The 16,134-nt window shown below is 42.9% G+C and overlaps 2 protein-coding genes across 14 annotated transcripts in view; one reads left to right on the forward strand and one right to left on the reverse strand.

Annotated features, from left to right (window-relative positions):
- ARMH1 (armadillo like helical domain containing 1) overlaps positions 1-3,149 on the forward strand; it is a 45,466-nt gene extending 42,317 nt beyond the window's left edge. For 5 of the 6 annotated variants that reach the window (XM_053244332.1, XM_053244330.1, XM_053244329.1 and 2 more), the window contains one exon: positions 2,791-3,149. In XM_053244332.1, the coding sequence (XP_053100307.1) occupies positions 2,791-2,906 (116 nt within the window). In that variant the 3' untranslated portion in view covers positions 2,907-3,149. The remainder of the gene's footprint in view (positions 1-2,790) is intronic. The other variant, XR_008305845.1, reaches the window with a different exon arrangement.
- A 3,881-nt stretch (positions 3,150-7,030) lies between these two features.
- The window catches only part of KIF2C (kinesin family member 2C), a 40,430-nt gene continuing 31,326 nt past the window's right edge, over positions 7,031-16,134 (reverse strand). For 5 of the 8 annotated variants that reach the window (XM_053244314.1, XM_053244309.1, XM_053244313.1 and 2 more), the window contains 5 exons: positions 12,907-12,974; positions 11,967-12,078; positions 11,770-11,880; positions 11,392-11,515; positions 7,031-7,530 (listed from right to left, as the gene is read on the reverse strand). In XM_053244314.1, the coding sequence (XP_053100289.1) occupies positions 7,451-7,530; positions 11,392-11,515; positions 11,770-11,880; positions 11,967-12,078; positions 12,907-12,974 (495 nt within the window). In that variant the 3' untranslated portion in view covers positions 7,031-7,450. The remainder of the gene's footprint in view (positions 7,531-11,391; positions 11,516-11,769; positions 11,881-11,966; positions 12,079-12,906; positions 12,975-16,134) is intronic. The other 3 variants (XM_053244311.1, XM_053244316.1, XM_053244315.1) reach the window with 3 other exon arrangements.

The following is a 16,134-nucleotide window of genomic DNA, read 5'->3' on the forward strand; positions in this document are numbered from 1 at the left end:
GATTCTTGTTTTTGTACCAAGGTGGTAACTGAATTTCATTTAAATCAGGAGATAATCCTAGCTGCCTTTTTCCAAAATGCAGCAACAGATTTGGAGAAAGCACTTCATTCATTGGATGTGCGAAGGGCCCTGCTGCATTACCTTGACAGGACCCGCAGCTTCAGAAGGAAACTATTTGTCTCTTACAAGGGAAAGTGTAAAGGGCGGGCTATCTCACGCCAGCGCATAGGCCACTGGATAGTGGAGCTTATTTTTCAAGCATATAGATGTCAGGGAGTTGTGCCGCCCAGGACAGTATGGGCACACTCTACAAGAGCTTATGCGGCACCAGAAGCCCATCTGTCAGGCATCAAAATGTCAGATATATGCATGGCTGCCACTTGGTCCTCTCAACTGCCATTCATCAAACATTACGCAATTGATTTGAGGATGGCAAGGGAGGCAAATTTTGGGAGATCTGTACTAAAAAGGGTTTTAGCTTAAGCTTCGGGTCGACTGCACTCACCTCCATGAGGAATAGCTTGCTAATCACCCATTCCTTATGGTTACAACGGATCTCAATCCAGATAAACAGGTTGCTTACCTGTAACTTATGATCTGGATTAGATCCGTTGTAGCCATAAGTCCCTCCCGCACCATCCCTGCTGCAGTGCTATTGGAAGCAGAATACATGTCATTTTGTGGATCGTCTTTGTGCGGTCTGCAAGAAACTGAGGGAGAGATGCCCCAACCGCCACTATCAATGTCACTGCATGTGCAGGCAGGTGGGGCGTCAGGACGAGCTAATCAATCAGCCTGCGAGGTCCCTGCACAGGCACAGAACCCCATTCCTTATGGCTACAATGGATATCATTCAGATCATAAGTTACAGGTAAGCAACCTGTTTTTCTCCAGGATCTCTTCTGCCTCTGGAGCACTCCCGATGTGGACCTATTTGCCACCCAGGGCAATGCCAAGTGTCAACGTTTTTGCTCAAGAACAGGTGTAGGACCAAAATCCTTGGGGCATGTGTTCCAGATAACCTGGAAGGACCTCGGCAAGATCCTTCAGGACAAGACTCCTTACATCTTTTCTCCCATTGGTGCCTGAGACAACCCTGGTTTCCAACCCTATTCTGGCTATCCAAGGCCCAGCATCGCTGTCTCCCACTCAGGTGGGACCTGCTTTCCCAGGAATCAGGCTAAGTTCTCCACCGCACCCTCGGCACACTGAACCTGATGGTGTGGAAGCTAAACTACTAGACTATATCCTCCTTAATGAGAAAAAGGCATCTACCGGGAGAATTTACATGTGTAAGTGGAAACGCTTCACATCCTATACCTCAGCACACAGCTTTGACTCCTACTCAGCTTCCATCCAACAGATTCTTCTGTACCTCATCTCCTTTAAGAGAGATGGGCTTTCCAACACCTCACTAAAAGTTCACTTGGCAACTATCTCAATTCACCATCTGGAATAGGATGGCTGGTCACTCTTCATCCACCTGGATTCTAAGCACTTTCTCAAGAGCATTAACAACCTGTACCTGCCTGGAGCTAGTCTCTTGTGCTCTCTTCCCTTACTGAATCACCCTTCAAGCCCCTACTCACCTCTTCCCTGAGGCACCTGTCCTCCAAGATTTCCTTTTTAGTGGTGATTACCTCAGCCAGGTGGGTCAGTGAGCTTTCTGCTTTAAGGACCGACTCTCCATTCACCAAATTCTACTGACAAGGTCGTGCTCTGCCCTGACCCTGCCTTTCGCCCCAAAGTGATCAGACTTTAACCCTAATCAAGACATTGTCTTACCTAACTTCTTCACCAACCCGTCCACATCTCTGGTGTGTTCCATGCACTCACTGAATGTTTGCAGGTGCCTCCTGTACTATCTGGACTGAAGTCCAACAAGCTGTTGGTCTCCTATTCCGGTTCAAACCAGGGGTGTGCAGTCTCACGTCAGTCTCTTTAACTGGTGGGTTGATCTCACTTTTTCCTTTTATAGACAGCAAGTTCAGTCCCTGGCCAGGATCCAGGCACACTCTACCAGGGCCATGGCAACTTCCACTGTCAATATGTCTGAGATTAGTATGGCAGACATCTGTAAGGTTGCCACCTGGTCCTTGGACCTGCCATTCGTAAGGTATTATGGTGTGGATCTCCACTCAGCTGATGAGGCCAGTTTTGGTTGGGCAGTTCTCAAAAAGGTGCTCTAGCATGCTAGCCTCAGCCTCCATCTCAAGCTAGCCAGTTGTGAGGGAACATGGATTACCTCAAACAGGTGATCTCTCTGGTGATCCATGTTAATTCAACACCAGCCTGACAAACCCCACTGCTAGCGTGTATCTAGTTTTCTACTCTTACCTAGACTCTGTTGGACTTCACCTTTCTCACATCACAGCAGCCGATACAGGAAACAAAAGGGAAGGCACTCCCCTGCCTATTTTAACAGATGCTGTCTGCGCACCTCAGTATGCCATAGAACATCTATTGGAACTTTGAACTCTTGTGGTACTACTGTGCGGGTACAGAAGACCCATTTGTAAGTGAACATGGATCACCAGAGAGATCACCTGTTACAGGAAAGCAACCTGTTTATCATCTTTTAAAACAATGTGAATTATAATTCATATAGCACAATCTGTGTATAGATCAATTTAAATTCCTTAGTAACTTCTGAACCACCATATGATCAAGGCCAAGCTGGGATCTTTCTGGACCATGTCTGTGATGGCCTAGACAATTTTATACTATCTGAGCTAAAGCTGGGGACTTCCTTGCATTATTGGGTTCACAAATTATTTTCCCCTCCCCTAGTGGCAGAATCCTACACTCAAGAGGAACGGAAGTCTGAAGAGGAACGGAAGTCTGAAGAGGAACGGAAGTCTGAAGAGAGTGGTGTGCTTCTTGAGCTATCTGCTCAGAATGATTGAGATCTATTGTCCATGTTTTATCTTTTTCATATACCCTTTTTCAGGTCCTTCCACCTATCCCACAGGAAACAGATAGAGGCCTATACAACTACAGTGCAGATCACAATTGGTATACAAGAGTCACTGGTGCCATGGGACAGGTGACTTTTCCAGTGCCGCCCCACTCTCCTCCCCCCCCCATATCCTACTTTGAAATTCACCTATGATTTCTTAGATTAATAAAGATACCAAACAACAATATAACTGTGTGAACCTTGAAGGAACAGTAGCCTCAAAGATATCACCAGCCACTCAGGCTCCCAAAAGAACCATCACCTGCTGACTTCTTATAGATAAGGCACATTTTCTTCCAACTGCTTTGGAGTGCAGTAAAGAAAGTAGTTCCTACTAGTAACTTAAGGCTATTGCATTTCTACAACATTTCTTTTATACTACCATTGCAAATGCTAAGGAGTTATACTGAGACAGTAGATAGGTAAGACAGGATTGTTATTTTGAGAGATAAAAAGTAGTTTGATAATAGGCACACTAAGACTCTTGCTTCTCTTGTTAGAATGGGTCTCTGTGTGCCTTTGCAGTATGGCTCTGGCAAGACCAACTGAATTATATTTATGAACTCTGTACCACTAGAACTCACTGCTCCTTATTAAGTGATGAGCAATGGCTAAAAGTAGAATAATTGAAAGATGAAGGGTTGTCACTACACTCGGGACACTGTTTACAGTAGTTACCAGTGCAACCAAGATAAGCTTGCCCAAGCTTCAAAAGCCTCAGCCCTCTATTGAAGTTTCCTAGAAGAATGGCTTTTGGCAGGGCTATAGTGAGATCACACACATCAGGAGCACATTCTGACAAGAAGTTTAAATTAGGTTTCAGATTCAGTACAAAAGTGCATGCATCATTTAATGCACCCTCATAAAAAGCATGTAACATGGTGTGATGTATTGGAGAACATTGGACTTTGGAGGCCTGAGTTCATGAATGGGTGACCCTGTCCCAGTTAAGATCTCTTGGCCTAACCTTCACAAGATTGTTGTGAAGCTTTAGAACAACAATTTCTAGGGGTTCTGTCCTGAACTTCTAGAAGATACCCCTGTAGTAACTGCAGCAATGCAGTCCAATTTTTAAGTCGAATCCTATATATCTAGTTTATCACATAGGAATTTGGGGCAAAATTAAACTGTTCAGGCAAAAAACTACACACACCACATGTAAAGACAAAACCTTTCCAAAACCTGTTTATATAAATATTTCTAGACCCAATGCAAGTAGAGCATTAAAAAGAGAAATTAGCTAGAGACTGTTTTCTCACAAAGGTTTGACAAGTTGTTCAAGTAAGAACTGATCTGCTTGCTTGCCTTTCACTATCCCTACAACTGGACTAAATTTGGTTCAAACTAGTTAATTGGTTCACAAGTTAGACTTCTTGCGCCTCAAAAGTTTGTGCATCTGCCACCTTGGATCGGGTGGATGACATTACCACACACTACACCATTGGGGTGTTCCTACAGCTGTCATAAATTTGGTTAAAATCAGTCAGGCAGTTCACAAGTTAGCCTACTTGTGCCTCAAAAGTTTGTGTCCACCATCCTGGATTGAGATGGATGACATCACCACAAACTATGCTGTTGCGGTGTCCCTACAACTGTACTCAATTTGGTTCATATTGGTACAGGCATTGTGAAGTTGATGGGATTGGGGGCGGGAGAACCAACCACACACACCCCCGGGAGATTTCATAAGCCTACTGGAATGAAAGCTAACACAGTCTGAATAAAATCCAAAGCATTAACTGTCATTCTCAAGCAGTGCTACTGAGAGAACAGCAACAGCACAGCTTCTCTATTTATCACATTTATATGCCACTTTCCTGCCTTGACCAAGGCAATTTACAGTATTAAAAACAGACATTTTATAGAAAATTTAAAAATTCATCATGCTGAGAACAAGAGCTTCCCAGCCTGTTTTTCTCCTCTCTGGCCTTCCCTCAGGCAACAGAGGTCATTCAGTAATGCCTGAAAAGGTTAAGGAAGTTGTCAAAGCTACATGTCAAATAATTGTTTTCTAATGTTGTATGCAGGCTTTAAATCACAAACACTGCTGTTTAAAGGAAATGAAGTCCTATGTATAGTTACGTGTGCTTAAGCCAGATATCAGGCATACCTAATGCTGTTTAGGATTTGTACATTTCCATAGATGTGCGCTTTTGTGCAATAGGTGTGCAGAATTATCAACTCCACCTTCTTTACAGAGGTGTCAAGTTGAACACCATCCAAGCTATTTCCCAATCCAGTTCCTTCTGTAAAGTATGCTGACATTTCAAGGTAACTGGAGCTTGCAACAGTTCTTTGGTGTTTTGAACCTGATGGCTCATTTACATGTGCAAATAATCAAGTGATGAATATGCACATGTGAACTAGTCCTTAGTTCTATCATTTGTACTAGCAATCCCAGTAAACAATAGTTACACTTTCTGGGATACTAGTATTTTATGATTGATACTGCATATAAAAAACAGAAAGTACCAAAAACAGATTTTTTTTAAAAAAAAAATTAATTTTAATTTTAAATTTAAATACTTTAAAAAAAATTATCATTGCAGAGAAGCTGAAGAGGGGAAGTTTTGTCTAGCGTTTATCACAATCAGTACTCCATAACCCCTTGCTTTAAGCTCCATGAGTCATGGACAGCCACTACTTTTCTCCACAGCTCAGTCAGACAACTGTCATAACAGATCAAAAAGACATTAACTATCATGTTCATGTTGCAGTCTCCTTGAATATTGAACACACTTTGCATGCTCCTTGAATATTCATAAAGGAATTTGTACCAGTGAGTTGAATGATCTGTCTTAGGTTAAGTGTGCATATAATCACAGCAGGATTCAAAAGATAATTCAATTCTTATGTAAATATGTTCATAACAGGGATGTCATCTAGATACAAATCGAGATATATTTTCCTTTTAACAATTTGTGAATCAGGTTGAAAGTCAACAATTTTTTTGGAAGGTTCTTGCTGCCCATGCTTGTTTGGGATTTCCCTGCTCTGCTTTCCAGGCCAGATATGACAGACCTTGTTTGTTCAGATTACTCCTCAGATGTGAATTTTTTTCTGATGTAGTTGTCACACATAATGTTCTTATGCACATGAGTGCACCCAAACACCTACAATTCCACAGACTTGCTTTTTGCTTAGATATAGGCATACTCTTTCACAGACCTCACATAGAAAGCAAAGTCTTCTATTGAAAACAAGTTGGGTTGGACCTTTGCACAGCAGCTCCAAGGAGGAAGCTGCTACTGGGAAATATAGGCATCTAACTTTTGCTTTCATTCCAACAGGAGACTGCGTACAGCCAGAAATTGCCATCCTTTGGAAATTCTATATGTGGTTGGCATTAGCCCCATAATGTTGGAGGGACATAAACAAATTATTTCAGAACTGTAAAGGGCAGAAGACAATTTAAAGAGAGAGGGGGAAAGATCCAAGTTTTGGCCTGAAGGGCCAGTGAACTTGTCATACTTTCCACAAGGAAGTTGCTGGAAACATTTTCACCTGTAACATTTACGAATACTTATAACCACACTGAGAGGCCGTTCACAAGGGCAGCCAAGCTCAGGCTTGGGCAGCACAGCCTGGACTTGGTTGCCCATGGGCACCACCGAGATCAAGCCTGATCCTGACGCTGCCTCGGCCCCAAGCCTAGGAATTTACCCCAGACTTTAACCTGGGTTTAAGGGCATGAGCACACCCTTAACCCCAGGTTCAGGGTCACGTGTGTGCACAGGCTGCAAGCAGCCCACACCCACACCCAGGTGGTAAGAGCACCCGGCTGAGGAAGGATCCCTCAATACACAGTGCTCCTTGCGTGGTGCATTGAGGGATGCCAGAGGACATCCTCCTCTGGCTCCCTGCTCTGCCGCTTGCCACAATGTTGCTCATGTTCCACAGTGAGTGTCAGAGCCTGGATGGAGATGGTATGTGGGGAGGCAGGCAGGAACCTGCCAGGACAAATGGTCATGTGTATAACCTTTGAGATTCATCACACCTTCACAAATGAAGCGGCCTCAAGAAAAGAGACCAACAGGGAAAAAAAACTTCAGTGCCCTCACAAAGCAGAACTTAATGAATTCAGAAGATTTATTTATAAACAAGTTCAACTACCCTTTTTCTGTGTTAGGAGTTACACAACAGCAAATCCAGTATTTAGATTCACTTAGATTGCACTCAACTGTAACACTCAAAAATATTTAGCAAGATTTTGTTTACACTACAAAAATACACATGCTTTCCAAGTGAAACTAGAGCACCCTCCTCCTGCAGCCTTCAGTACTGAAAAAAGGGCAATAGTCCCCCAAATGCCACAGACTGGGCGAATGCTGCCCTTTGCATGCCTCAGAAGGTGGCAGCCCATCTCCTTTTGAACCCTCAAGTTGGATAGGCTGGATTTTCCACATGCATTTAAAATGATGCAACACCAAATCAAAGAAGTGACAGACAAATACAGAGAAAAAAAGAGAGATTCATTTAACAATTGGATGGCTATTGAAGATGCCTCTTATTCAGGTGCTTGCTGGCTTGCTCTTCCATCTGCATGGTAAGGGTTAGTTCTTCCATAGTGTCTGTAGGGAAACGGAGACATAGGAAAGATACAAGTCAGCATTCGTTTTGTGCCTTGACAGCAGGCCTGGTGGGCACAGGGCTGTGGTGTGAGCATTGTCTTTCTGGTGACTGGATAAGCGCCCCCAGGTGAGAACAGTAACTGGTGAAAGCAGCTCTAGTCCAAATGGGGGTATGGGGAGAGAGACAGTGTGGCTTGTGAATTACACCCTTCCTCTAGACCACTGGGACCATAAGAGAACTTTTGACAACTTTTTAACCACAGTTGTAAATATGGTTTTATTTGCTCCTGTATTGGTTTTAGCTGTACTTTGTTTTTTGTATGCTACCTTGGGTTCAAAATATGAATGAATATTTTTCATAAAATGAATGGGCTAAACAAAACATCAATCTAGAATTACAAGGCAGAAGACAGTTCAGAAAGGAGCAAGACTCCAGAATACTTAAGACACATTAGGAGAGCATCATGTATCTAGACATCCTATTTCTATCCAAACACCCTTAGGGCGGTGTGTACTATATTTTTGTTCATAAAACCTGCACCCAAGAACAACAAGATGATAATCGGGGCGGTGGGGGGTTATAGCCCACACCCAAGTATTGCCCATGCCTTTTTAAAAAAGTTTTTTAAAACTTGTCACATAATGTTGCCATCTCCAGTTGGTTTTAAAACTTGCTGCTCCTGTTGCCTCCACCCTTTCCCAGGTAGCTGGCTGGTACTACCCCATGCTGCTGCCCCGTCTTAATGCTCCCTGCGGCTATTTGCAATTTTTCAGTTGGCTGGCATGCTTGGCAGCTTGATCAGTGCTTTCCTTAGTTGGGATGTGTGTGTGTGTGTGTGCGCGCGCGTGCGTGTGCACGCGTGCATTCAGATATCAGGGACAGTCAGACCCACACCTAAGAGGGATACTATGCTTGTTCATAGATGAGATTCTTTGGAAAACTCAGAGTTGGTGCCGGTGCTGTTTTCACAGGTATGCTGACAGTCATTTGAAACTGTGATCAAGATGCTTATTAACTCCAGGCCATTGGGCTGCCCGATTTCTGTAATAATCATGCCAGTTAATGCTCATCTGAGATGTAACCTGAGCTGGTAAGGTTATGGTAAGCTGGTAAGGTTTATGTAGCACTGAGATAGTAGAGATTGTCAATAAGGACCAATAAGGTTATTTTGCATCTCTTCCTTTTCCAGTCTCTAATCCCCTTCTCTCATATTTGGAGCTGTAAAACTGCTGTCCTTTACTCAGAAAGAGCTCAGAGAAAATAGCTAAGAGGGAACAACAGAGGCTGTATGAAGCTGGCAGAAAGATACTTTTTGCCACAATAAACAGCAGAATTCTGTGTACAAGGCCTATTCCTAAGGGAGGGGTAGGAGCAACTTGGAACTGAGATCAGCGTGGAGTGAAATGGCTAAAAAGGAAGACTCAGAGATTTGGGGGGCTTTTTGGCTTTGACTTCTGGCTCTTTTGGATGGGCACTGCGAGTGTGATCCAAAAAGGGACGGTTGTGAGCTGGGCCTTACAGCACAGTCTGTTTGTGTTCTCTGCTGAAGGGCAGAGTTCAGAGTAGAGATTTACCCTGTGCTTGATCCTGTGTTTGGGCTGATGGTCTCAAAAGGTTCCAAGACTCTTCAACATCCATGGCCAGCTTCTAGCAAGACCAGCCTCATGTCCTAGCCTCAAGCTGCTGAAGCCTGGTAATATGAACACTTCCTTGAGAATCCTGTTCTACTCCCACCTATATTCCAGATCTCTCTCCATCCCCTCCCTCCTGCCTTTCTTCCAGTGGTAAAGATATTATTAGTAATTTTATGTATTAGTTATTGCTGATCATTAAAGCAACACACATGCACACGCACACACCACTTGCCAGCTCTAATTCCTTTATAAAACCACTTAGTAAACATTTAAGAGATAGTTTGGTGTCTGTCTTTTTCATGTCTTCTGCCAAGAAAATTGCTATATTTTTCAAAAGGACCAGAGGGCGTTCCCAGGGGGTTCTGTTCAGTCCCTTTGATTCTGGGGTGGCTCTAGAGCATATACAGAGAACAAGGTGACCAAGAAAACAGCATCTGAGAGCCTCTTTTCTCAGAATAATGTATGGACTCAAAGCTGAAGACTCCTTGGAATGAGGGCAGGTCCTTGGAATGAGGATCCTTGGAATGAGGATCTCAAATTTGTGACACTGGAATTGGGCAGGTCTGCCTCTGCTCTTAACAGAGAGATCTCAAACCAATCCTTGGAACATTGGTCAAGTATCTAGCTTTTGGGTTACATCTTTCATATTAACCCTGTGAACATAATTGAGCAAGGCACAGCTTTATTCTTTAGCTGTAAGCTTTCAAATTGGCTATGGAAATAATGAACAAGGTATTCTGAGTTCAGCTACCCCGGGGATACAACATCCTCTCTCACAGTATACCAGCAAACTAGCTGGAAAATGGTGATGAGCACTGGCAACAGGGAGCAGCAAGTTTTAAAAGTTTAACTTTATATACTCCGAATGCATTTAAATCCCCATATCACCACTCACAGGATGCAAGAAACTGTATACTCTGCATAGTATATGCACAAAAATACAGTAAGCACACTATTACTTGTAACATCAGTACCCACGTAATATTTTATACAATTCTATGGATGTATTAGAACTTTTCCACTTGTGTCCACTCACAAGATCACTGGAATAAGTGGCCATATAAGCCAGTTAATTAAGAGGCCCTAGGTCGGCCACAGCCACGCTCCTGTCACAGAAGAAGTTATATCATGGGTGTGTACACATGGAATAGTTATTGAGAATCAACATACAATGATGGCCGGGATGTTTCCCCCCACAGCCAGAGCTATTATGTGGCTAATACCAACAGCTTGCACCTCTTGGGAGCAACTGATGGTGGTTGAAGAAGGCCACACTAGCATAGTATTGCTCCTACACTGTGTGCCAGCATGAGCTTTGTTTTGCTAATCAGTTCCTAGCAATGCCAATTGGGGCATGAGGGCACTGTCTATCAAGAATGATGTACATCCAGTGGTTAGAGTGCTGGACTAGGACCGGGGAGACCCGAGTTCAAATCCCCATTCAGCCATAAAACTAGCTGGGTGACTCTGGGCCAGTCACTCCTCTCTCAGCCTAACCTACTTCACAGGGTTGTTGTGAAAGAGAAACTCAAGTATGCAGTATAGCGCTCTGGGCTCCTTGGAGGAAGAGCGGGATATAAATGTAAAAAATAATAATAATAAATAATAATAAATAATAACTTTAGCAAGATAGGCAAACAGAATAGGATGGCAGCCCCAGCAATATCCTTTCAACAAGTCAAATGGGGTATGGCTGAAACTCAAGATTCTAGCCCTTACTGTAAACCATTCTTCATTATCTGCCCCCAATATTCTCCCGACCTCCTGACATCCCTTTCCATTAACTCAGTTTGCATAAAGTCCTTTCTTCCACTGCATGAATTGCATTGTGCTTCTGCCTAGAATAACCTTCCCCTTACTATTCAAGACATTTCAGTCCATTTCAAGTTCTCCTCCACAACAAGACCTATTTTTAAAACACACATTTCTAGTCCATCCTAGCTTCATCTTACCTTTTCCAATGCCACTACACTCCCTTCACTATTCATTGCAAATACCCCAATCTCTCCCCACCTTTCCCTATCATGTGAAAAATGAAAGGCTTCTAGACAGCTATTGCATCATTTGTGTTGTCAAGTGCTTAGCTCACAACTGACAATGTGTTAGTTGCATGGCAGAATGTTCCATCACAACAAAAGATGAAAGGCCAACTCCCAACAGCACCAAGCGCTTTCACTTCTGTAGCACCTTCTGTGCCAAGTTAGTGAAATGCAGCCCCCAGTGTACCTTTCAGACTGAGGAAACTTTTGGATCCTTCACGTATGAAGCACTGGGCTTGGTACACAAATGCCTCCATGTCATATTCTGGTTGTTCCGCCATTTCCAGGAGATAGTTACAGTCGTTCATTTTCTGTTTGCAGAAGTGAGTATAGTTAGGGAATTGGGTTTGTCATGTCAAGTGGGTTTCTCAGACATTTTGAGTGGATATGGATTGCTGGAAGATCTAGTAGCCCTTGTGGGGTGCCACTAGATCTATGAAAAACATCATGTTGGGGACATTAAGTGGCTATTTAGAGCATAATTCAAATTCCGCAGCAGTGCAATCCACTTTGGAAAACAGAACCCATCAAAAGGAAGTTTGATGCATCAGCCATCAAGACATACCTGCCTGACTTCCTTAAGCTCTTCTATTGCCTTCTCCTCTAGTTCACTAATCCGAGTAACAGCCTCACGGAAACTGGATAGATGAGGAGACAGCTCATCTTCCGACATCTGCTGTTCACAAGGGAAAGTATCAACTTTAATAGCCTCACCAAGTTCTACTCTGAAAGCAGGCCAGTTTTAGCTAAGCACAGGTATACCTCATGAAGATGGTCTAATAATCCTTCTTCACTGATCTCCAGTTCTTCATTCTCAGTTTCCATGCAATTCTGTGCCTCTCCAGCAGTTCCATTGCGAGGAAGCTCTTTCACTCTGAGAACAGAAGAAAGGACCTTTACAGAAAAGCCTACCTTAATAAGAAAACTTAGTGGCTTTGCAATCCTCAGGTATGACAGAGGTGCTTAGTCATATCTGCTTTAGTCTAGAAGGCATCTGCACATTTTGCTCTCCCTTGCTTATAAACACATTCACACATCCTGTACCCACTCAAAGATCAATACTGACTGATAGTTTACTAACAAAATCAGTCTTGTACAGGGAGGAATTGATTGGGCTTTTCCTCCTTTGCTCAAAAAGGTCTGATGTTGGCTAGAAACAATCATAATAACCAGCTAATGTTTCTTCCTTTGCTTAGAAACTATCTCAGCCAGTCTCTTCTGGATTAGCTGACTACTGGGACCGTTTCTGGTCAACATCAGATGAGAGTAGGACAGACATTCTGAGAGTTTGGCCTGGTTCACATATTTGTTCAAATCTAGGTTCAAAGTCCGTAACCAACTTTAGCATGAACACACACCAAGATTACTGGTGTCAGTTTGCATCCCAAGATGAATCTGAGATTCCTGCCTTGGCATGAGTTCACATGATCAGACTAATGTCAGTTACCAACTTTAAGCCTAGATTCAAACGGTTGTGAGAACCACGCCTGTCTGTCTTCAGCCAAGGAAAGTAAAAGCCAGTTTTTCCTGTGCATTAGAAGTCTTAAAGTTACACAAGCATGAGGCCATTTGGAAATAGTAAGTCTATAGGAGCCACCAGGAAAGCTCCTCCATCTACCTTCTTCAGATTATGACTATGTTCCCCTTGTGTAACTAAGCAATTTATCCTCATTTTATGGATGAGAAGTCCCATATTACTTACCTGTCAGCATACCGCAGGGTGTTCAGGGTGTATTCACAGGAATTCATGCCCGGAGAAATCATTGCAATCTGAAAACAAGCAAAATATTTTTAGACAGCCTACATTCATTTCTTGCCAACTTCTATGCAACTGCAGTCACTTCCATCAACACTTCCTATAGTATACTGTTAACTAACCATATTAATATTTTGATCCTCTGATTAAACATCTTAAACTTCTTACATCTCCACCTTCATAAAATGGAATGTTGGAACTTACCCTATAGGTTCATTCTCTATAGCAGAATGGCGTACATCCGGAAACAGTTGCTCCTCCCACTCTCTCCTGAGACAAGGCCAGATTCAACCTCTACCTTCCATATATAGTGGGAGAAGCTCTCCCTAAGTTTCCAGTTACCAACTGCACAAGCTAACAGTGCAACAGAAATAGTAGAGAACATATAGGAAAAACCCCAAGGAAAAGGTTAACATTCCAAAAGAACCTGGGTTGATGGAGATCACCCGAGAACACCTGCCAAAAGAGAAAAAGCCATACAGCCCAGACAAGAGACTACCAACTTGGTGGATGGGTCAGATGCATTCCATTCCACTGTAGAGAATGAACCTATTAGGAAACTTGTACTGGTCAAAGACTGTAATAAAGTTTATCTATCTATTAGGAAACTGTGTCATGGGTGGCATAAACAGGGATGCCCCCTTAATACTGTAACCCCTTAATATAATATATAAAACTACTTGACCCCTCCATGTTTAAAGCTGACATCCTAATGATGTGTAGACCAAAAAACATGTTGCTGAGGGCCTAGCAGAGCGCTCCTGGAACACGGGCTAGCTACAAAAAAAACGGGTTAGCTACAAAAAGTATTCCTGCTCTTACACAAGAGTGCCCATGCTTTGAAAGCTCAGCAGACCAGAGCATGGGCTAGTGTTTCATTGATGTTAGAAGCACACAGGATGTCAGTCACTGATTCAATTAGGAAGAGATAAATAAAGCACATTTACCTTTTAAATGAGAATGAGCTTGCTTGCTCCTTCTTAGTTTTTCAATCCTGAGTTTTGAGACTATCAATCTAATTTTGGCTTCCAAGTTATTTTCACTAGGCATTTGCTCATTATAGCAGCAACTACTGAAAATCACCTGTAAATGATGATCTGGTAGTGATTCATTATATTCATAAGGAATGGGTTCTGCACCTGCACAGGGTCTCACAGGTAGCTTGACTAGCAGCTCGTGACGCCCACTCTGCCCTGCAAGTGTTCTGTGCTTCTGTTGAAATTGGCAGTTGGGGGCACAATTTTCTCAGTTTCTTGCAGACCGCTGTGTCCAGGCGATCTTTCAGTGTCTAGACCTGTTAGTAGTTCTTAAATATTTGTACCACTTCTACTGTTGCAGGGAGGTTCGGGAGGGTCTTATGAATACAACAAATCACTACCAGATCATCAGTTACAGGTGAGCAATCTGTTTACCTGGATCATGATCTGTTGCATTCATAAGGAATGGGTGATTAGCCAGCTTCCAGCCATGGTGACAGGCACACTAGTCCCTGAAGCCTATGGCAGCACCTGTTTTAAAATGCTACTCCTGAAACCTGCCTGCTCAGCAGATCACAGATCAAAGGCATAATGTTTAATTAACGGCTGCTGTGATTACCATGCCGCAGCCATGCAAATATCAGCCATATGGATTCCAGACAGATGGGCTGCCGAGAATGCACATGCCCTAGTTGAATGTGCCCACATGGTATATAGTAGATCTATGCTCTGCAGCTTATATGCTTGCACTATTAACTCCACCAACCAACACACGAACCTTTGTTGGGATATCAGCTTTTCCCTTGGCTCTGCCTTTGTCGGCCTCAAACAGCTTTTGTCTTCCTAATACTCTTGGTTGTTCCTAGATAGTACAGTAGAGAGCATCTCGCATCAAGAGAATGCAGTGCCTTCACCAATGGTGTTTCCGGATTCCAGAAAAGGGTAGGCAGAATTATATCTTGGTTTAAATGAAACTTCGTCACTATTTGAGGACGGAACTGCAGATCCAATCATATGTCTACCTTATAGGGATAGAACAGAGTATAAGGAATGTCCATGCGCAAGGCTGTCAGTTCACTAACACATTTTGCAGTAGTAATCACTATAAGGAACACTGTCTTCAAGGTGACCCATCTGAGAGAAGCCTCACCCAGAGGTTCAAATGGGCATTCTGTGAGAGTTGACAAAACCAAAGAGAAACCCCACTGCTCCATTGGCTTTCTTATTGGTGGATATAAGTTGTTCACACCATTCAGAATTTTTTTGTATGATCCATGACACAGTTTCCCAATAAGTTTGAAGTTGAATCTAGGTTTAAGATCTGGATGCGAGAAAATAGTAGCACGATCCCATCCCTTGTGTTTCGATATAGCAGCCAGATGTTCCTTGAGGGATACATTCATTAATCCTGTAAGTTTCAAAGTGGTCATATAAAACAGAACTTGTCTCAGTGTTGCTTTACCAGGAAGGAAACCTTGCCTACATGCATACTCCTTAAATCTTTTCCACTTAGAACCATAGTTCTTTGTGGTTGACAGCCAACTATTGGTTGTCAAACCCCTGCTGACTGGGCAAAGAGGCACCTTTTACAGTGGTGGTTCTCTTTATTTAGCAGTGGGAGAGTAACTGGCCCTATCCACCCCCAGCACAGTACCTCCAGTGACAGTTGCTGGTGCCCAACTTGTGTTTCATTTTAGAATGTGAGCCCTTTGGGGACAGGGTTCCATCTTATTTGTTTGTTATTGCTCTGCGTAAACTGCCCTGAGCCATTTTTGGAAGGGCGGTATAGAAATGGAATAATTAATAGATAGATAGATAGATAGATAGATAGATAGATAGATAGATAGAAAAAACAAAATACAAAGATCTACAAATTGAAATTGAAAGGCTGTGGCAGAAAAAGACCAAAATAATCCCAGTGGTAATTGGCGCCCTAGGTGCAATTCCAAAACAACTTGAAGAGAACCTCAACACCATATGGATGGCTGAATTGTATTATCAATGTTGTTGCTGTTATTATTATAGATATCGTCGCAGAATATAGGCTGTTCCCAGTAATGTTGCTTTTTGTAATTGGCTGGTGGTGATTTCTATGGCCCCTATGGTGTTGAGGTGCTCTTCAAGTTGTTTTGGAATTGCACCTAGGGCGCCAATTATCACTGGGATTATTTTGGTCTTTTTCTGCCACAGCCTTTCA

This window comes from Hemicordylus capensis, chromosome 4 (assembly GCF_027244095.1).
Source record: "Hemicordylus capensis ecotype Gifberg chromosome 4, rHemCap1.1.pri, whole genome shotgun sequence".
NCBI classification, from domain to species: Eukaryota; Metazoa; Chordata; class Lepidosauria; order Squamata; family Cordylidae; genus Hemicordylus; species Hemicordylus capensis.